This window comes from Saccopteryx leptura, chromosome 9 (genome assembly GCF_036850995.1).
Source record: "Saccopteryx leptura isolate mSacLep1 chromosome 9, mSacLep1_pri_phased_curated, whole genome shotgun sequence".
Taxonomy (NCBI): domain Eukaryota; kingdom Metazoa; phylum Chordata; class Mammalia; order Chiroptera; family Emballonuridae; genus Saccopteryx; species Saccopteryx leptura.
In genome coordinates, this window is record NC_089511.1 from 67,643,919 (window position 1) to 67,666,414 (window position 22,496).

At 34.3% G+C, this 22,496-nt stretch overlaps 1 protein-coding gene across 4 annotated transcripts in view; it reads right to left on the minus strand.

Annotated features, from left to right (window-relative positions):
* CTNNA3 (catenin alpha 3) overlaps positions 1 to 22,496 on the minus strand; it is a 2,003,993-nt gene that overhangs the window by 1,077,177 nt on the left and 904,320 nt on the right. Inside the window, exon 8 of one of the 4 annotated variants that reach the window (XM_066349269.1) lies at positions 20,218 to 20,347. The exons of the other annotated variants lie outside the window; for them this stretch is intronic. Coding sequence (XP_066205366.1) covers positions 20,279 to 20,347 — 69 coding nt within the window. The 3' untranslated portion in view covers positions 20,218 to 20,278. Of the gene's footprint in view, positions 1 to 20,217; positions 20,348 to 22,496 lie in introns of those variants that run through there. 4 annotated transcript variants of the gene reach the window in all.

Consider the following 22,496-nt stretch of genomic DNA (forward strand, 5'->3'; position numbering starts at 1 on the left):
GAATCAAACCTAGATCCCTTTCATTTCGAAATCCATGATCCTTCCACTAACATAGTCCTTTATAGAGCAGGTGAATTTTGAAATGAATCATTGGAAAACATTTTCATAGATGTAAAAACATCAAAGAATAAGAATCAGGAACAAAAGATGGGACAGAAAATGTGAGCTAATGGCCAATAAAGGTAACATTTGTTTTACAGGAGTAAACTGTACATTGTGACTCATCACTCAAAGGGATTATGAGATTAATCCATGAAAATGATTTATTTGCAAGGAAAGACCTCATAGGGAAGAGAAGACTTCTGAGGATGTAGAGAAAGGATATATGACCACAAGAGACAGAAAGAGGCCAATACAGGAGACAGGCGAGGAGATTTTCAGAGCGGGGATGAGCATCTTGTAGGCAGTATCACAGAAACCAAAGGAGAGGAGAATGTGGGCATGTTTTTAAAATACATAGCTTCATAGTCAGCAAATTACGCACCAATAGTGAAGGATATGAACCTCGTACTTCTCCTTGTTCCAACCAACCAGGTCTCCAGGCAATTTTCTTCTTCATTCCATTCTAATTACATGGATCACTTCAGAAATGTTGATTTGGTAGAGAAAGGCATGCAGTATTTACTAATATTTTGATTTACTAATATTCCAGAGGACATGAAATACTTTATTTTTACTGATAGAGGATAAAGCTTAAGAGAACAGCTTGTTTGTTTGATAAATGATTGATGCCAAAGAGGATATTTATGTTGGAGAATAATAATATCTAATTTACAACTACAAATCTCTAGACCTGGAGAACTCTGTTGTGCCCCTTGTCAGAAAATATCAAGTTTGTACAACTGGTTAGTAATATTTCCAACTGCCAGTGGTTTGATTTTAGGCACACATTCTTCCAATTAGATTAGATTTCTTCTAAATAATTTTCGGTGTACTCTTGAGTTTCACTGTTTAAAGAAATTAAGTTTCTTTCCTAAGCTTTGTTCCAATCACTACCCTTGTTCTTTTTAAGTTTAAGGTTTTTCCAGATAATAGTTATTAAATAACTCAGTTACAGGGTTTGATTCTGTTCCCTGGTTATTCTTAGTAAACCTCAGTGAAAGTAGCATATTTTATTTTTGCTAATGTTTAACACTAATCATTTCTTTGGTAACTGACTAGCTTATTGATTGATGAAGGCTTGTAAAATCAATAACTGAGAAAGCCACTTAGCCTCATACCATTCAGTAAAGTCCCCCGAGTTCCTTGAACCTTGTTTGAAAATTGTCTTTATGTCACTTGCTTTTATATACATGCAACAGTTTCTTGTTTAAAATGTAGAAGTTTCTTTTATACAAAGGTTTTTCTGCATTTTTGTGACTAGCCAGTCCTTCGTGGAATCTTCAGAAAGATTTATTATGAGGAGTCAGTCAGTAGCCTAAGAGGTATGAAGAAGTAGTTTCATGAATCAAACCATATGAGTCAGCGGGAACATTTTCATGCTGTTCCTTTTTTTTTACATTATCGAGTTGATGATTTACAATATAATTCCTCCCCCCCTCTTTCTGGTAGCAGAACAGTGACTAACTTGATATTCTCTCACAAAGAGTTGTTTGCATTATTTGTTTAAAGATAACTCTTTACTATGGTTTTAACATATGAAAGAGTCAAGTCCCCCCCCCCCCCCCGCCCCATTGCTATATTTACCTCATAATTAACCTGTTTCAAATAGTAGGAATATGTTGGGTGCTGGAAGTGTGAAGTAAAAACTAGAAAAAGTTTTAAACGTAGAGTTTACAGGCATTTTGAAGAACCAAGAAATATTAAAGTCTAAGCAGCAGAAACAATTTGCAATTAGGAGACAAATTAATGTACAGATTAGTATATGTGTAATTTAAAAGAAAAAGGGATCGATACAATAATAACACTTCCTGTAGGAATTAAGACTTGGGGTATACTATGAAAAATAGATAGTGTTTACACTGACGTGAGAAATAAGGGATGGCATACTAGGTAACGAGAAGGTAGAAATAAAACTGTGGCATGGGCATGACCTATATATATGAAATGAAAAATATATTATCATTACAAATATGTTATTTTAATATCTGTAGATTAAAACTATAACTTTGAATGCTTAAATTTGCTTTAGTATTTTTGTCTGCTTGATGTAACATTTTCTGATATAATATGCTAAAAACCTCCCATTTTGATAGTTTGTTGTTAATTTCTTGTAACGCTCAATTTCTGCTATATCTATTCTGAAGCTATGTCATTAGATGCTTACATGCTCATCAGTGTCAAAGCTTTCTGAGAGATTTTTAATTTTATTATTAGGTATGCTTACTTTTTATTTTCAGTAAAATTTTTAAAATAAATTCAGTGTTTTTATATTAATAATGCTGTCATTAATATATTGATCATATTATTTTAATAATAAACAGTAATAAAATATATCTCTTATTTTATTTCTTTTCAAACTTTCTGGGTAGATTTGTTATAAGTGTGATCATTAGAAGCAAAATATAATTGAATTTCTTTTTTATCAAACTGAATTATGCCTTTTAATCCATGTTCACCTATTATAATTATTGTTATATTTAGACTTCAATCTATAATCTTCTAGATCTGCTACTTCACATTTACTTTCATTTTTCTCCTTTCCTATTTGTTTGTTTAATGAAGTTATCTCATTTTTTTTTCTCAGAATGTTTGGGATCTATAGACTCTCTTTTCATGTTGCTTTTAATTTTTAACATTTGTAAATATACCTTTTTCTAGCAAAAGTATCTAAAGTTACTCAGTAATCCTTTCTTTTTTTCAAACACAGAACTCAAGTTTACTTACCAACTTTTGGAATTCTTTTTTTGTCTAGAATTGTAGTTTTGATTTGCATTTCTCAAATAGTTAGTGATAATGAGCATTTTTTCATATATCTGTTGGCCATTTGTATTTCTTCCTGGGAGAAGTGTCTGTTCATGTCCTCTTCCCATTTTTTTTTATTGGATTGTTTGTTGATTTGTTGCTGAGTTTTGTGAGTTCTTTATATATTTTGGATACTAGTCCCTTATCTGTGCTGTTATTTGAAAATATCATCTCCCATTTAGTTGGTTGCCTATTTGTTTTGTTGTCAGTTTCTTTTGCTGAGCAGAGGCTTCTTAGTCTGATGCAGTCCCATTCATTTATCTTTGCCTTTACTTCCCTTGCCTTTGGAGTCAAATTCATAAAATGTTCTTTATGGTCAAGGTTCATGTGTTTAGTACCTATGTTTTCTTTTATGTAATTTATTGTTTCAGATCTTATATTTAGTTCTTTAATCCACTTTGAATTAATTTTTTTGCAAGGAGATAAACTGTAGTCAAGTTTCATTCTTTTGCAGTCGGCTTTCCAATTTTCCAAGCACCATTTATTGAAGAGGCTTTCTTTTCTCCATTGTGTTTTTGGCTCCTTTATCAAAGATGATTTAACTATATGTATATGGTTTTATTTCTGGGCTCTCTATTCTGTTCCATTGGTCTGTGTGTCTATTTTTCTGCCAGTACCATGCTGTTTTGATTATTGTGGCTCTGTAGTATAGTTTGAAGTTAGATATTGTAATGCCTCCAGCTTTGCTTTTTTTTCCCCTTAGGATTACTTTGTTTATTCGAGGATTTTTATGTTTCTATATAAACCTGATGATTTTTTGTTCCATTTCTTATCTATATTTTCTTACTCAGATTTTAGAAAACACTTCTTACCTAAGTTTTCACATTCTTCTATTTTTAAAAAAACTCTTACTTAAAGTTTTTTTTATATATAATGCTTTACTGTATTTAGCTAATTTCCCTTCTTCTGGAACTCTACTAAATTTTAATATTTTATACTTTATCTTTTTTTTGCTGTGTTTTAGGTTAATTCCTCAGTTTACAAATTAGACCTCTAATTATGTTTAGTGTAAAATTTATTCCATCTAGCAAATATTTTATTTCAATGACCATAATTTGTATTTATTTTTCATTTTTGTTTGGTTCTTTTTCATTCATAGCTACCTGTTGTTTTGAGCTCTGTTTTTGTCTTGTAATTTTTTGTTTTTTGTCTATGGATATGATTCCTTTCTTGTATATCACAAATAAACTTATTTTTGTTATAATGTTCAATAAAAGTAATTTATTAGAAATAATTGTGGTACTCTCTTTCTTAGGACTGCCAGGGGTGGTTCAGTTTTACCTGATCTGGAGTCTCCAATGATCATTTTCCTTTCTTGGGGCCAATAGCTTACCACAAGTGGTAGTCCCTACTCATCTTTCAAAAGCATGGTTTCCCTCAATTCACAATCAAGTGAGTCTCACAGCAGCCTTTGTCTCTAAAAAATGAGCTTGAATCTAGTGTCCCCTGCATGGAATATTTTATTCCTCTACTAAATTTCAGGTTGCTTCCAGAAATAAGCCCTACTCACTAGTCAATGACATTAGCCTTTCCTAACATTTGTGTTTATATTTTATTTCTACTCCATGGAGATGCTATTTTTTTTTTTTTTCATTTTTCCGAAGCTGGAAACAGGGAGGCAGTCAGACAGACTCCCACATGCGCCCGACCGGGATCCACCCGGCACGCCCACCAGGGGGCGATGCTCTGCCCATCTGGGGCGTTGCTCTGTTGCATCGAGCCATTCTAGCGCCTGAGGCAGAGGCCACAAAGCCATCCTCAGCACCCGGGCCATCTTTGTTCCAATGGAGCCTCGGCTGCGGGAGGGGAAGAGAGAGACAGAGAGGAAGGAGAGTGGGAGGGGTGGAGAAGCAGATGGGTGGTTCTGCTGTGTGCCCTGGCCAGGAATCTAACCCAGGACTCCTGCATGCCAGGCCAACACTCTACCACTGAGTCAACTGGCCAGGGCTGATGCTATTTTTTTTAAAAAACAGTAATGAGTTTTTATGTTGTTTTTTTTTAATTTATATGACATATTTTCCATGTTTGAAAGACTGTTTTTGTCAAAGTGTGAACTTATCACATAGCTTAAAAGTCTTTTCCAGGCTATGTTTATCATCTCAAGTTTCCATAAAGCCAGAAATAAAATTAGCATGGTGATCAACTATATTTTAAAGATACATAGTGAATTTCTTAATTTATGTTAGTCAACCAAATCCTAATGATTATCTCACATATAGAGATAATATAACACAATGAATAAAAGTATAGACTTCATAGCCAAACTTCTTGCATCTGAATGATAGCACTGTGTGTTTGGTGGAGTTATTCTTATTTCAAAGTACTTCAATTTCCTCATCATTAAAATGACAATAAAAATAATGCCCACTTCAGAGGTTTGTTGTAAAGAATATATTGGTTAGGATATGTGAAATATTTATATAATGCTTATTCTAATAACAAGTATATTTAAATTATTGTTCTTGTTTAAGTCACCATCACATAAAATGCTAGATTCTGTGGAAAATATAAAAGGAGTTCAGTAGACATGTCCTGCATGCATACATTTTATTTTGAGTCAGTAAAGGAATAGGTGTGAAACAAAGGATAAAAAAGCCATTATGCCATTTAGTTCCAAATAGTATTGTATCAATTCTAAAATGTAATAGAATCCATAGGTGATATAATTTATAGGAAGTGGGATAGCTCAAGGAAGTGTCTTGGGGAGAAGAGACTTGAACTCTGTTAGATGAGACAGAGATAGAAAAAGGTCATCACACTCTAGGGAAGCAATACAAGTAGGTGCTTAGAAGCAGAAATGAGGGTGATGTGTAGGCTGGATGTGGCATGCATGGAGAATACGGCACAGGATCTAGATTGTAAAGATAAGGAAGACAGCAATGGATTAGCATGTATGAGACTGGGATAGGAAAAGAATTCCATAAGTCAAATGGAAGAGTTCAGACTTTAAGCAAATAATTTTCAATAGAGAACTACTTTCAGGTTCTTTTGTAAAATACGGACAAAATAGAGAGTGTAACTGGGCAAGATTTTCTGAGATAGTTACACTTAATTTAATGTGCTAAGACCTAATTTTATGACCAGGCAACTGCAAGTTTGCATGTAAGCATCTTTTGATTAAAACAGAAACTATTTAGTCAGCCCCGTAAAAGGTGTCAGTAAAATGAGAGAAAAGTACACTGACAGTGAAGGGCAAATCCCTCTGACAGTAAAGGGCACATTTCCACCGCTTCTTATTTTCACCCATCAAAAATTGGGAGTACAGGATCAGAGACATAATTTCGTTTCAAGTCCACTTTGCATTATCATCAGAAAAAAATATCCTGTACCCTCTCCTTGGCCCTTAATAATTATTTAAAGAACGTCACTGTAAAACAAACATCAATTTTTTCCAAATAAAACACACTTTATATTATGATCTTACATAGGATTCACATTAGGCTAGTAAAATACAACATGTTGACATTGTTAAAGTTAATGTACAGTGATTTAGTATTTATGGTAGACATATTCAAAACTTATCAGAACAGCAGATATGTTAAAACACTTTGGACACCAAATAGGCTTTTTTGGTGTGTCCTTGAGGACTATCTGTCCTGCAATATTCCTTTTGGAAAACCACCAAATGTAACTATAATGACAATGACACTATTATGGCTCTATAGAATTATTTTAAGGTGTTATTTTATAATTGAGTCATATTTTATTATTACACTAAGCTATTTACATTGCACAATTGTCCCTAACATTCTCCATCAGAGTATTCAAAAAAGAATATATAAATTAGAAGGAAATAATGAAGCCATCCCAAATTTCAGATGAACACAAAGCTAATTTGATCTATAATGTCCTCCATCTGTTATTTTGATTCATTTTAAACATTATACATTTACATACCTTCAAATAAAGAAGTCAAAAAGCAGATGTGTTTATAACAGAGCACTTCACTCATGTGAAGAAACACCAAAAATAATTTTTTTGCAATGGTTTGGTAGATTTAGGTTGGATATTTGAGGTATGCAATTTTTCCAATAACTGAGAAATAATCAGGCCAAGAAGATATTAGGCAATGGGACAAATGGAAGAGCAATAAAACTGTAGCAAATTCTATAGTAGAATGGCCAAATCATTAATGTGGTTTTTCAACTTTGTTTTGTTATATTTATTGCCTATCTAGTAAGTTTAAATAGTGATAATGAAACTTTTAAGTTGGTATAAGTAGTTTGAATAATGTGTCTTAAAATTCTTATCCACCTGGAACTTGAGAATGTGATTTTATTTGAAAATAAGGTCTTTGCAGATGTAACCAATCAAGGTAAGGATCCAGATGAGATCATACTGGATCAGGCCCTAAATCCAATAACTGTTATTCTCATAATAAAAGAAGAGGACACGAAGATGCATAACAAGACACAGAAGAAGGCAGAGATGTGAAGTTAGAGGCAGAGATTCAAGTGATGCAGCTACAAGTCAAGCAATGCTAAGGATTTCCATGGTGAGACTTGCAGGGGGACACCAGTAGCCAGGAAGAGGAAAGGAAGGATTCTCCCCCTAAAGCCATCAGCAGAAGGATGGCTTTGCTAACACCCTGCTTTCAAACTGAGAGAGAAAAAATTTTATTATTTTAATCCACCTAGTCAGTGGTACTTTGTTATGACAGCCCTAGGAAACTAATGTAGCTGATAAATTTTATTTAATATAGATTTTGAAATCTTTTGAAACGTTAAACTTTTAACTTTAGAAAATTTAACATATCTATGAGGAAAAACAACATGTGAAAATTTAAAGGTATAAAAGTTTTCTCTGCACTGAGAAAATATAAATCAAATCAGACCCATAAATACAGTGAATTTAAAAATTTTCTACATGGTTAACATTCCTAAACTACTCAAAATGTGTTTAAATATTATTTTATTTAATGCATTCATTCAAATATGGAAAAAAGGAAGTAAGAAAGAAATCTTGTCCAAAAGTGTTTTATAAGAAATAAATGAATATATAAATTTGATATCTTTTACTGCTTCCTTTTTTATCTAAATATTTCATTTATTTCACAGTATATTAGTTTTGAATCTAAAAATTAATTAAAATAATTAATACCTAATAATCAATACCAGATTTTTATTCTTGTTTTCAAAATTGTCACATTCTTATGGGAAGCCAAAATTTTGTGAAGACAGAGAGGAAAGATTATAGCATCACTCACTGTATTTCATTTTACCCTCCAAATTTAAGAGTTAACAAGTTAGTTTTTATTTTCTGTATCTAAATTTCATTGAATCTGTATTAGGTCAGAAGTTGTTATTATTCGATATGCCTCACTCATTCCTTGGGTATAATTTGTTATTCAATTTGCAATCCTGTGTGGCACTGGATTTAGGAGTTTGCTTACATGCAACACCATGTAAGACATGGGGGTTTTTTTATTCTTTTTTTTTTCTATTTTGTTCCTCGGTCTATTGTGTTCATTAGCTTCCACATATAACTGAAATTATATTGTCCTTGTCTTTCTCTGACTGGCTTATTTCACTTAGCATAGTAATATCCAGGTTCATCCATGATATTACAAAAGTTAAGATTTTCTTCTTTTCTATGGCTGAGTAGATTATGTAAATGTATCACAGCTTTTTTATCCACTCATCTACTGATGAGCACTTGGGCTGTTTCCAGTTCTTGGCTATTGTAAATAACACTGCAATGAACATGGAGGTGCATATATTCTTTCAAATTAGTGCTTTGGGATTCTTAGGATATATTCTCAGGAGTGAGATCATTGGGTCAAAGGCAGTTCCGTTTTTAATTTTGTGAGATAACTTTATATTGTTTTCCACAATGACTTCACAAGTCTGCATACCCATCAACAGCGATCATATTGTAAAATCATTATATTTTGACTACTACCTTTAGATAACAACACAATCATTTTTGTTGATTTTTTTTCTAGCTGAGTAGAGTACATGAACTATGCAAAAGCAGTCAATTAAAATCAAGGTTGAAAATGAAAACATATGAAGTCTGTTCCTATTAAGGAGCCCAGGCCAAAACATCTTGCTTTTTCTAGCTTACATTCAAGATAGAAAACTCTCTTAATCCTACAGTTTTCTATTCTACTTCCAAAGGTAGTTTCAAATTTCCTTCAGATTACTAAAAAAAAAAAAAATGCATTGACATCATGGCAACAATTCATCAGTCTAGGGCTATTTTAGGGATTTCAAATTAATATTTCCAAACTATTATATTCTGCTTTCATCATGTCCCTCTCTACCAAAAACTCTGCATGGCTTCCGATGCCCCATGAAAGAAAGCCCAAACTCCTCATTCACAATGGCAAAGATGGATGGACCCCATAAACTGGTTCAGAAGGTACCTTTCCAAATCTGTCTACTAAGATTACATATTCAGGCCCTATTCTCCATTGATTAGGTTTATCCATTCACTGTTTGTAATATACTGTATGAGGATCATTGTTTCTGCGATTTTATTCACTTTCATCTTATTAGAAATATCCATCACTCTTTGCATGCATCCAAATCCCCTACACTTAAACTTTATGCTTCCTTTGAACTCACAGCTCTTGACACATTTATGCCTCTTATTCCATTATTGGAACAGTAGTGATGTGGGAGTTATTTTATATCCTGCTGCTCAAGGTCATTGCCCAAGCCTGATCTTTTACACATGTCTGCTTTCTGAGGGTACATGTTATCACAGGGTGTACAGAGTCACTGCTGCAGATACTGGCATGCTGGGAGCTTGTTGAAAAGTGATGTGAATTTTCAGAAAATTTTTGAACAATTAAATTTCACAAATTTCAACCTCTGGCTTAAATAAGTTAATACTTGGCCCACCAATTTGGTATTTAATCATACAGACCTTACAACAATTTAAAGACACTATAAAATTTAAATCAAAGACAGTAAGATGAGGTACGGCTCAACGATTGGGTGAAGGATGAGGATGAGGGTCAAAGTTGAAGTGAAGCCGCATTGGCTGGTTAATCTCAGTTGGTTAAAAGTATCGAGCAGAAACAAGGTTGTAGGTTTATCTCCAGTCAAGTCACACATGGGAAGCAACCAGTGAAGGCATGACTGAGTAAAGCAACAAATGATTGCTTCCATCCCCTTCCCTCTCTCTTCCTTACTCTCCCTGTCTCTCTAAAAATCAATTGATAAATAAAGAAGTTAAGCCCTGTCTGGATCGCTCAGTGAGTTGGAGCACCATCCTGGTGTGCAGAGCTTGAGGTTGTCAGTTTGATTCCCTGGTCAGGGCACATACAGGAGCAGATTTATTTCCCTGTCTCTCTCTCTCTCCCTATTTCTATAAAAAGGGGCAAAAAAGTTGAAGTGGAACTCAGGAATATATTGTAAAGATGAAGGTCAGGTATTTTCTTGCAAATATTTGTATTTACATTTTGAACTGGATAAGTCAATCATCTTTCATGAAAAAAAAACTAAAACACTAAATTCACATGGCCATGTAAAAATTATACTGCTTTGACTACATGTTATTTTATAGTATCTTCTTTCATTTTTAAGCTATTTCATAGGTTATTACTGAAATTCAATTGCTAATATCAACTTGAATATAAACAACTTGCTGGAAGAATAGAAGGACCTTTCCATGACTCCACTCATAATATATATATAAAGGAATATTACTAGCCATGAGAAAGGATATTCTATTGTTTGCAACAATATAGGTGAAACTTGAGTATATTATGCTAAGCGAGATGGTGAAAGGAAAATACTATATGGTATCACTTATACGTGGAATCTAAAAAAGCCAAACTCAGAAGTAGAGTAGTATTTACTGGGGACTATAGGGTTGTGAAAATGGGGCAATTTGATCAAAGAGTACAAACTTCCTGTTATAAGATAAATAAGTTCCGGGGTATTGAATGTATAGGATAATGATTATAGTCAATAATGCTATATTATATAGGTAAAAGTTGAAGAGGGTACACTTAAATTTTCTCAACACACAAAAAGAGAAATGGTAATGATGTAACAGCATAAAGGTGATAGGTAAATTTATTGTGGTAATTATTTTGCAGTATACATATAAGTGCATCAAATCAACATGTTGTAAACCTTAAACTTGCACCATGTTATATGCAAATTATACTCAATAAAGCTGAGAGAAAACAAGATTGCATTTAGGTAGTGGGAAAAATAGAACTACATCATGTCCAACAATCTCACTTCTGGGTATATATCCAAAGTAAAAGAAAATTGGAAGTTGAAGAGATAGGTGGACTCCCATGTTCATTGCAGCATTATTTACAGTAGCCAATATCTGGAAACAACCTATGTGTCCATCAATGATAAATGAACAAGAAATATTTTGAATATGTCTAATGGAATGTTTTCCTGCCACGTACATGAAGGAAATCCTGCTTTTTATGACCTTGAGGGCATTATGCATAAGTGTAACAAGCCTGACAAAGATAAGACTGCATGACATCACTTATATGTAGAATCTAAAACAAAATAAAAGTCAAGCTCATGGAAACAGACAGTACAAAAGTGGTTGCCAGTGGCCAGGGGATGGAGGACATAAGACAAGATTGGTTAAAAATACAAACTTTCTTCTATAAAGTTAATAAGGCTTGAGAATTTAATTTATAACATGGTGATTACAATTAATAAGACTATATTTTAGAATTAAAATTTGCTAAGAGAAGAGAAATTAAATGTTCTTACCAATAAATAAATAGATAAATAAATAAATAGACAGATAGATAAACAAAAACTGAGGTGTATGAGGAGATGGATATGTTAATTAACTAGATGAGAAGAATCCTTTCACAATGTGTGTGTACATCAAATCATTATGATGTATACCTTAAACATCTTTAATTTTATATGTCAGTTATACCTCAATAAAGCTGAAACAATTTTTTTAAAGGCAATAAGTACAGGAACTAAAGGTTGAATATTCTTAGAAAGAAGATAAATATAATTCTCCATCAAATGATAGTAATGCTTTGGTGCTGTCACCTCCTTTGCCAGTTATAGAAACTAAACACTAGAAAGATGCATGAAGAATGTTAAAAGGTATTAATCTTGCAGAATATACTATAGTATATGTCCTAGTGGGGGTAATCAGTAGTAAAATTGATCATTTAAATTTACAAACACTTGTAATAGTATTGTAAAATGTAAGTGCAGTTGATAATTTAAAAATAAACTTAATTTTTTTCCTATATTACTGCTATTGGTAAAGTTTTATATCTACTTTTTAAAAATTTTATTGTATTTTTCTTTTAGTGAGAAAGAAAGAGAGAGAGAGAGAGAGAGAGAAGAAGGCAGAAAGGGGGAGAGATGAGAGGCACCAATTCAGAGTTGCAGCACTTTAGTTTTACATTTTTAAAGAGTAAAAAATAAAAAGAAAGAAAAGGTAATATTTGATGTATGACATGTTAACATTATTTGCAATTCAAATTTCAGGGTTCACAAATAAAGTTTTATTGGGACACAGCCAAGTTTTCTCATTTATGTGTTGTCTATAACTACTTTTGAACTTTGAAATACTTAGAGCAGAGAGTATATGACACACAAAGCCTAAAATAATTATTAGTATCTGGGCCTTTATAGAAAACATTGGCCTGTCTCTGATTTCTGAAAAATAAAAAGAATGTAATTATGGTTTATAAAATAGGATATAAATTTTAAAGAACTTTCTTTTATATGCAATGAGATAAGAACATTGTATATCCTACTTATATTTATTCACAGAACACCAAACATATACTCAACTCAAAATTTGTAAGCTCAATAATATTAATTTAAGACAACCATTTTTCACAACAGTTAATGTTTTTATTTTAATACAAACCAATACAGAAGATACTACATATTTGTTGTGACCTGTAATCAAGTAACAACCCACTGGTCAGGAAAAACTCACTGGTCTGTGTAATCTCTAACAGGTACAAAGTGGTGCTATCTAAAGCAAATAGGATGAAATCATCCATTGTGGAAATCAGAATGATTTTGTAAATAAATATTAAAGCAAAAAAAAATTCTTCAGAACTTCCAAGGACATCGTAAATTCTAGATTTACTTTCACTTTTTTCTCTGCTTTGTTATCAGAGGAAAACTAAGCATTGTTTCTACGAGATATGGAGAAAAGTACATCATTCCTGATAAGTATGCTACATGTATTAGGTATTCTCTTTTTTATTTTTAGTTTTAGTTTTTTGTATTTTTCTGAAGTGAGAAGCCAGGAAGCAGAGAGACAGACTCCGACATGCACCTGACTGACTGGGATCCACCTGGCATGCCCACCAGAGGGCAATGCTCTGCCCATATGGGCCATTACTCCATTGCAGCCAGAGCCATTCTAGCGTTTGAGGCAGAGGCCATGGAGCCATCCTCAGTGCCCAGGACCACTTTGCTCCAATGGAGTCTTGGCTGTGAAAAGGGAAGGCAGAAATAGACAGAAGGGAGAGAGGCAGAGGTAGAGAAACAGATGAGTGCTTTTCCTGTGTGCCCTGGCCAGTAATCAAAACCAGGACTTCCACATGCTGGGCTGACACTCTACCACTGAGCCAACCTGACAGAGCCAGGTATTCTCTTAATGAGTACAAGTTGTAGATGTACTTACTAAGTGCACCTTAAATGCATTGACAGTAAAATTCTTCTGTATAAATGTGAAAAGGAAATGTTCTAAATAAAATAAAACATGTCTAAATAAAAAAATTTACAATTATACTATTATCCCAAATCATCACAAATATGTACACTTTTCTATTCTTTCCAGTTATTTAAGCAAATGACCAAAAGCACAAAAAAAGAGAAATGACCTTATTTCTTATTTACCCATCACTTGCTTGGTTTGCTTATAAAATCAGAGCATCTATAAAAATCCCTTTAATAAGTTGACATTTTTGGAAATCAGGTTATTTTATACAAAATAGAGATATTTCCAAAAATTGGAAATTTATGCAGTAATCTCATATTATATCTGCAACCAGTTCTTTTCTAATCCCGTGTATAGATTTGTAGGTCACCTTAATCAAATTATTCATTCTTTCTTCATTCATTTGTATTCTATTAGCAAATATTTTTCTTAGCATCCACAATGGGCTAGGTACTCTGTGGGGTGTTATACAGAATAAAAAGATGAATCAGATATAAATGTGATCTCGAGGATCTTATAAACAAGTGAGTATTAATCATACGCACACATAACTATGAGGTATAAAATGATGAGTGCACCTGAGAGAGGTACAGATAAGACAATTTGGAAGGTCAGAGGGAGAAGTGATTGCTTCCAGCTGGAAAGATCCAGGAGGGATTTATTGATGAGGCTGCATTTGAGTTGTACCTTAAAAGATGGTAAAGAAGGGTAAATTAAATTGAGTAGCAAGGGCATTCTGCAAACTAACATGGTGTGCAAATGATAGGTGAGAATGTGGTGGATATGTACGAGTACAGAGGAAAATGATATTTGTTTGTCCATAGCTTAGGATGCATAAAGTGGAACAAGTTATAGTTAAAGTATAGAGATGCAGCTAGAGGTTAGAATCTGAAGGCAGTGAATTCAGACAAGTCTGGGCTCAAAACTTGGCTCTAGATTTACTGGCTATCTGGCTAAACTAGGACTATTTACTTAATCTCTAAATTTAAACAAGGAATCTAAAATATGTTTACCTAACTTGCAGGGTCATTATAATATGAGAAATATGTCTGGCACATTATAGATGCTGAATAAGTGCTAGCTATTATGGTATCAATAATATATTCAGTAACAGGCTAAGAATTGTATATAGTTCTGTAAGAATTCACTGTACCAACTATGGGAAAGTGCCACAAGGTCATCAGGATCTGAAATGTACTGCATATTTGGAAAGTAAGAATCAAGGAGCTAACTAGTACTTTTTAATTGGAAATGCCCAATTATAATTACCTGGTGATCTTTGCAGAAAGTATCATGACTGGGCTTCCACTAGACCAATTAAAGCAGAATCTTAATTCTTAGAGCCTGGACATGATGTTTTTAAAAAGTTCTCTACAGGTTAAGAATTACTATTGTTTTAGATACAAGTTATTATAATTAATATGAAAAATATGAGAAATCTAGCAAAATATATTTTATTATAATAAATGGGGTTATTTTTATTCTACATTAGTAGATATTAGTTTTCCAGACTATCTTTTTTGGTTTCTCTGTCATACTCTTTGACATATTCAAATCCCTATCCAGTACTTACCATAGGACCTGATCCAGTGAAGGTCAAAATGAATGTTTGTTTAATGACCGCATGATTGACTGATGTTATTCCTACTCCCCACTAGATAAAAATGACAGCTACCCATTGGGTAATAGGTAACAATATTTAAAATATTTACGTTTTAATTCTTGTTTTCTTTTGCAAAAGCTATCTCATTTATTAAGTTAATGTTAACATTAGTTTTATACATGTAACTATAATGAGTAATCAACCACATCTAGACAGTAAGATCATGAGCCAACATTCACAAGGGAAAATTTATGATTGATAATATAACTTTAGATTTATTAACAACAATATCAAAGTAATGTTTTTAACAACATTTTTAAAAACTGTATTCTAGATTGTATATTACCTAGAAACAATACAAAGAAATACTTAAAAATTTTTTATCATGTTTTATGCTAATAGTCTTACTATATTATTTTGTGGAACAGTTGGTGAGTCACAGTCATGTTGTTAAATTTGCTAATAGTTTTCAAAGAAAAAAACTTCATTCATAAATTGAAGTATATAAATAAAGGGATATTGAAGTATGCTGATAGACAACAGATTGAGAAGTCAGTGCTAAGGGAGTCACCAGAGGCCCATGGCTCCTTAGAATTTGAAGGGACTTAAGAGATAATCTGGGAGAATATTTTATCAAAAACAAGAAATTCCACTCCTCCTGAAATCAAATAGTGAAAGAAAAAACTAATAGCTTCTTGTCAAAACAGTGAAAAACCTATAGAAACATCAAAGCTCACTGCCAAAAGGGCATGGATTTTGGGTCTCTCACTATATTTTAGTAGATTGAGGGCTCTTCTAAGGACTAACTTCAGTCAAAAATATAACAAAGAGACAGCAAATTCCAGTCATCAGAAGTAATGGCAGTATTAAAATGCTACAAGCAGGCTCCCTACTGGCTTTTGTTTTGACAGGTGTCTACTCAGGTATTTGTGTTTTCTAAAATGTTTCTCTATTCATGTGCACAAACGGCCCTCACCTTTTATGAGTATCCATTCCATTACAGTATTTACTATACATAAGACAATCAAAACCATTAAACTGTCTCTAATCCTTTCCTCTGTGGTTATATAAATTATTTGTTTACCCTGAGAGTACATGAAAATTTTATAGGCACAATCTAGGATTGCATCTATCTAGCTTTGCTCTCCAATAAATCTTCTGTAAATATTCAATGTGGTTACCTCAGTGTAACCACATTGTAATCTCTGCTTGTTGCTTTCACAATAATAATCCAGGCTGGCTAAAAGGAACATCTCATAGCCAAGAGAGGAACACAATGACCAAATTCTAATTCTCTCTGGTTTGGTTCATGTCTTCTACACTTTCATGGAGGAGGCCACCTTTATCCTGTAAATGGGGTCTCAGAGCAGTCATTGCAATCATGTCTTCTTAAACTATCCTATGCAAATTATATCCCCTATTCAGCTATAAGGTAGGTCATTCATGCCACAAATTTTTGTCCTAGAAACTATTTTAGATGCTCAGGATACCATTATGAACAAAGGCAAAGTCAATACACTAAAAAGTTGTATTCTAGAGAATAATAAAAAATGAAGAGAAATCAGAGATGAACTATGAAGAAAATATACATTAAAGGAGACAGTCAATGGGGCATGGAATAGTTCTCAAAAAAGGATAGTCAAGGAAGGCATTTTTGAGGAGGTACATGGATGTAAAAGTAGTAATAAGATGAACCAGACCATTTTAAAGGAGAAGGCCATTTGAGGAGATATAAAAGAAAGCAAAGCTGGACTAGAATGTTCTACAAGAAAATGAGAAGGTGACCAGAGTGGCTGAAACAGAATGGAAGTGGAGGAGATTAATAAATGATGAGATTAGAGAGATTATTATATGTGATGATTAATTTTATGTGTCAATACCCATCTATTTGGTCAAATATTCTGGACATTTCTGTAAGAACTCTTTGGATGAGATTAACATTTAAATTGACAGACTGAAAAAAGCATATTACCCTCCCTAACATTGATGGTTCTCATCTAAACAGTTAAAGGCCTAAATAAAACAAGAAGGCCGACCCTCCCCCAAGTAAGAAAGAGTTCCTCCTACCTGACTTCCTTCAAACTCAGATGCTGGCTTTTTCCTATGTTTAGACCCAGACTGAAACTTGGCTCTTCCTTGGTCTCAAGCTTATCTACCAGCCTTCAGACCAGAAATATGCCTTTTGTTCTCCGAGTTTTCAGACCATCAAACTCAGATGAGAACTAAAGCATTATCACTACTAGGTCTTCAGTTTGCGGGCCCATCCTTCAGTTCTTGGAATTTAGCCTTCATAATCTTAGAGCTAATCCCTTAATATCTATATCTACATATTGATAGTTATCTATTTAGCTATCTATCTTCTATTGACTCTATTTTTCTGAAGAACCCTGCTTGATATAGAGGCTTAGGAGTCACATGATCTTCTTACTATTTAAAAGGATCACCCTCTATTTAGCATGGTCAGACTGTGGTGGGGCAAAGATAGAAATGGGAAGAGCAGCCAGGATGCTGATGTAATAATCCAGGCAGGAGACAAAACAGAGGCCTTTACTAGGGTGATAGTAGTGGAGATAATGAGAAGTAGTGAGAGTCTATGCATATTTGAAGACTGAGCCAACAGGATTTGCTGATGAGGAGAGGAAGAAAGAAAAAGTTGAGAAAGATTTCCAAAGTTTTTGTTCACAAGTTGAAAATGGTAAAATAGATTTCCATTTCCTAATACAGAAAAGGCTTGAGCAAAGCAAGTTTATAGAAGAAATTGAGAGTTTCACTTTAGAGCCATTTATTTTGAGAAATCTTTTGAACAAGCAAGTGAATAGGCAATTAGAAACACTAGTCAGAAGTTCAGAAAAAAATTAGTTAGGAATAAGGTGTCTAAATTGATTATAATTGGTATGTAGACAAGATTTAAAGCTAGAGGGCTTGACAAAAGAGACCACTTAGGGAGCTTGTATGAACATGGAAGATTTTTTCAGAAATGAGGGTCATTGTACATGGCTTGGTGTTGTCAAATAAGTTTGTAAATATGATGTATATGTTTGCTCGCTTATAGTTTGCATTGGGTGTGGGAAACAGACTGTTAACTGGCAAGTTCCCTATAGCCTAAGACTTAGTTTTAAGACTAAGCCTTTCCCACCATTTTAATACTAAGATCTTTTCAACATCCTTCTAATACTAAAATCTCAAAACTAAGCTTTTCCCCACACCCTTGACTGTTGCATGATGTGGGGTGGTGCACTCTTATGAGGAATCCCATTTATGCCTCAGATAAGCAGCTTTGTATTGGAGACTTCCTTATTTGTATATTGACTTAAAGGCTTTAATTTTCTACACTATAAAATAAAGCAGACCAGGGTCTCTCTTTCTTGGTTCCTGCCATCAGCATTGCAGAGGAGAGGCAGCCAAGATAATGGAGTGCTGAAGGAGAAGCCAGTTTGTGCAGTTTGTGCAAGAGAAGAAGATGGGGAACAGAGGTGAATAAGGCTGGTAGGGCCTTTGATTCTAGGAAAACTCAGATGAGTCAGTGACTCTGGGGGCCCTGACTGGAAAGGGATGTGTTTTCCTGCTGTGTGTATTTACTCGCTTGTTGGGTGTGAGCTAGGATTAAAGGTAACGGCCCACCAATTCTACCCTCTGTTGTTTCATTACCAACTGTCCGAATCAAATGTGAAGGTGCATGGGCCAGGTGGCTCTGATAGTGGCCATGATTACTAGCCATACACTTGGCTAGTAGGGAATATTTCATAATTCTCAGGGCACCTAACACAATAAATATTGTCTACTATAGAATTCAGTAAAATATAAGGATTACATTAAGTTAATAAATAGATGATGGCTTTTCTATCATCATTAATTTTGTGGTAAATCCTACTGAAATGCTCCCACTTCATCAGTTACTTCATTTTATATGATATTTTAAAGTTATTCAAGTATGAAATTAATATGTATGCTATATTTTTTCTGTTATTAGTGTTATCAGATTTATAAGGGTCTAATAGGCAAGTAACTGATATTAATATATACTGAAGAAATTATTCTAATAAATATATTTCCTAGGATAACATTGATTTGTAATTGACTCTAGGAAAGCCACCCCTATATTTTGTCTTGAACTAAAATATTTTATTTTGGTTTCATAATCTATAAAAATCATTTCTATTTAGCAAATTTTTAAATATTGCAATAGGAGTTACTATATTTAAACTTTATTAAAAAGTTTTGTTTAGGCCCTGGCCAGTTGGCTCAGTGGTAGAACATCAACCTGGTGTGTGGAAGTCCTAAGTTCAATTCTTGGTCAGGGCAAACAGGAGAAGGGACCATCTGCTTCTCCACCCCTCCACCTCCATCTCTCCCTTCTCTCTCTTGCTCTTCTCTCCTCCTGAAATATATAACACACAATAAATAATAAAATGAATATAAGGTCGCTACTTTGCAGATTTTTGCCTATCGCTGGGGGTTCTGGAACCTAACCCCTGTGATAGAGGAGGGACCACTTGTATATTCAGGGAAAACAAAAGTTGTTTTTTACTCTTACCCTCAATACTCTTGATTCTTTTTTTTTCTAATTTCGTGAGAGGAGGGGAGGCAGAGACAGACTCCCACAGGTGCCCTGCCTGGGATCAACCCAGCAAGCCCACTAAGGGGCGATTCTCTGCCTATCTGGGGCATTGCTCCATTGCTCAGCAACTGAGCTCTTCTTAGAGCCTGAGCCAGAGGTCATGGAGCCATCCTTAGAGCCTGGGTCCAACTCACTCCAATTGAGCCATGGCAGCAGGAGGGGGAGAGAGTGAAAGAGAGAGAAGCAAGGGGGGAGAGGTGGAGAGGCAGATGGGTGCTTTTCCTGTGTGACCTGATTGGGAATCAAATCCAGGATATCCACACACCAGGCAGACATTCTACCACTGAGCAAAATAGCCAGGGCCAATACACTTGATTCTTATTGCATTAATTTTTTGTTTAGTTGTACATATTCTTGTTTTACTTACACCTTTAATTGCCTGTATGAATATGAAATAATAAAGCCAGAAAAATAGATAAATATAAAGGTCATATAGGGCACATCCATCTTATTTTACACATTGAAAAATGGAGTCCTGGGAATTTGAGTGACTTCACATGTTCACAAAACTAGTTAGCAGCAGGTCTTATCCTGACTTCAGAACTCCTGCCTGCCATTCCAGGGCTTTTTCCTTCTACCTGAAAAAAAAGCTCAGTTTAGCACTTAAAGTACTCTAATTCAATTATCTGTTTTTGAAATTTGTGCCCATCCCTGGATTGTGAGAGCTTAGAAGACAAAGATTAGGTCCTCATCATTGTTTTCCTCTTGAGCTTAGAAGAGTATTGGAACATAAATATGAGCGATGATAATTGCTCAAAATATAGTTCTTTGAAACACTTCTTATTTTTCAACTTTTGAATTTTCTTTTTTTTTAAATAATTGACTTTTCACCTATTATAATGGGTAGATGGCAAATGTTAGCTTAATGATAATTGGTTGAATTCTTATTATGAAATTGAGATTAAATATTTGAAACATTTTATTTGGCTTGATAAATGATAAAAATTTGTTATGTACATGTATACCAGAAACTCCCACTGAATGGTAATCATAGGACAGAAGCAACAGAGTATAGTAAATTCTCTGGCACCATATATATTTTTATTAGCTGCTGCATCAACATTTTCTCTTTGAAATAATTCTGTTTAACATGTGTGTATTAGCATATTGATATTAAATAAATGCTTCTGGGTTTCCATTCTGAAGGCTCCACAGGATAGATTTGCTTTTATTTTGTTTTTACTAAAAAATTCACAGTTTACAATTACTGTATTTTTTGCTCCCCCTCCCAAAAGTGGAGGGGAAAATGCCCGTGTGTCTTATAGAGCAAAAAAATATGGTATTTTATTAAATATTTTAATATACCATTTGGTTCAGAATATTTTGTTTCTTGCCCTGGCCGGTTGGCTCAGTGTGGTAGAGCGTTGGCCTGGCATACAAGGGGTCCCAGGTTCGATTCCCAGCCAGGGCACACAGGAGAAGCGCCCATCTGCTTCTCCACCCCTTCCCCTCTCCTTCCTCTCTGTCTCTCTCTTCCCCTCCCGCAGCGAGGCTCCATTGGAGCAAAGATGGCCTGGGCGCTGGGGATGGCTCCTTGGCCTCTGCCCCAGGCGCTAGAGTGGCTCTGGTTGAGACAGAGCAATGCCCTGGAGGGGCAGAGCATCGCCCCCTGGTGGGCAGAGCGTCGCCCCCTGGTGGGCGTGCCGGGTGGATCCTGGTCAGGCGCATGTGGGAGTCTGTCTGTCTCTCCCCGTTTCCAGCTTCAGAAAAATACAAAAATAAAAAATAATAATATTTTGTTTCTTATTTTCCTCCTTAAAACCCTAGGTGTGTCTTATGGTCAGGTGTGTCTTATGGAACAAAAAATATGGTAGTTGATACCAAATCAATTTCAAGGTCAAAGCCCTTAACAGCATATCACCTTAGTATTTGCAAATGAGAAGTAAGGAATACCAGGGGCATTATAGAGAGTACACAGAAAGAAGGATAAACTAAGATTTAATTAACTCCCACCTTCTATATGTCCTTTCTATGGGTATAAGTTAGGCCTCAAAGGACTAAAGTACAGGGCAAAGGGAACTCAAGGCACATTGACTTCTTTATTTTCCCTATTGACTAAGACTAGAATATAAAATATATCTTATATTTAAGTTCAAGCATCATGGTATCATTAGTGGGAACACCCAAGGAGTATCAAAAAAGAAAATAAATAAAATTTTCCAAACATGCAATATGCATCTGCTACATCTTTTGAGATCAATATATTTGATTTGAAGTATGTATTTCCAGTACAAAAGAATAATTCTAGTTCTTATTCTCTCCACATTTTTGCCACACACCCATTTCAAAGTTGAAGACTAAGCTACAATGTCACCAAAAATGTCTTTTAACTCAGAAGGAAGAATTGTGTAATTTCAAATATTTTGCTTTTTTAAATTTAAAGGTTTTTTTACATTTTTTAAAATACACATTTTTTGGCCCTGGACAGGTAGCTCAGTTGGTTGAAATAGTGTCCCAAAACACCAAGGTTACAGGTTTAATCCTTTGTTAGGGCACATATGGTAAACAACTAAGGAATGTACAACTAAGAGGAAAAACAAATGAATGCTTCTCTCTCTCTCTCTCTTTCTCTCTCACTTCTTCTCTGTCCCTCTAAACATTCAATGTCTTTAATGTCTTCAATGTGTTGTTTTTTTATTGATTTAAATGAATCAATAAAAAATAAAATAAAGTATACATTTTTTTTCTGTATTTTTCCAAAGTGAGAAGTGTGGGGAGGCAGAGAGA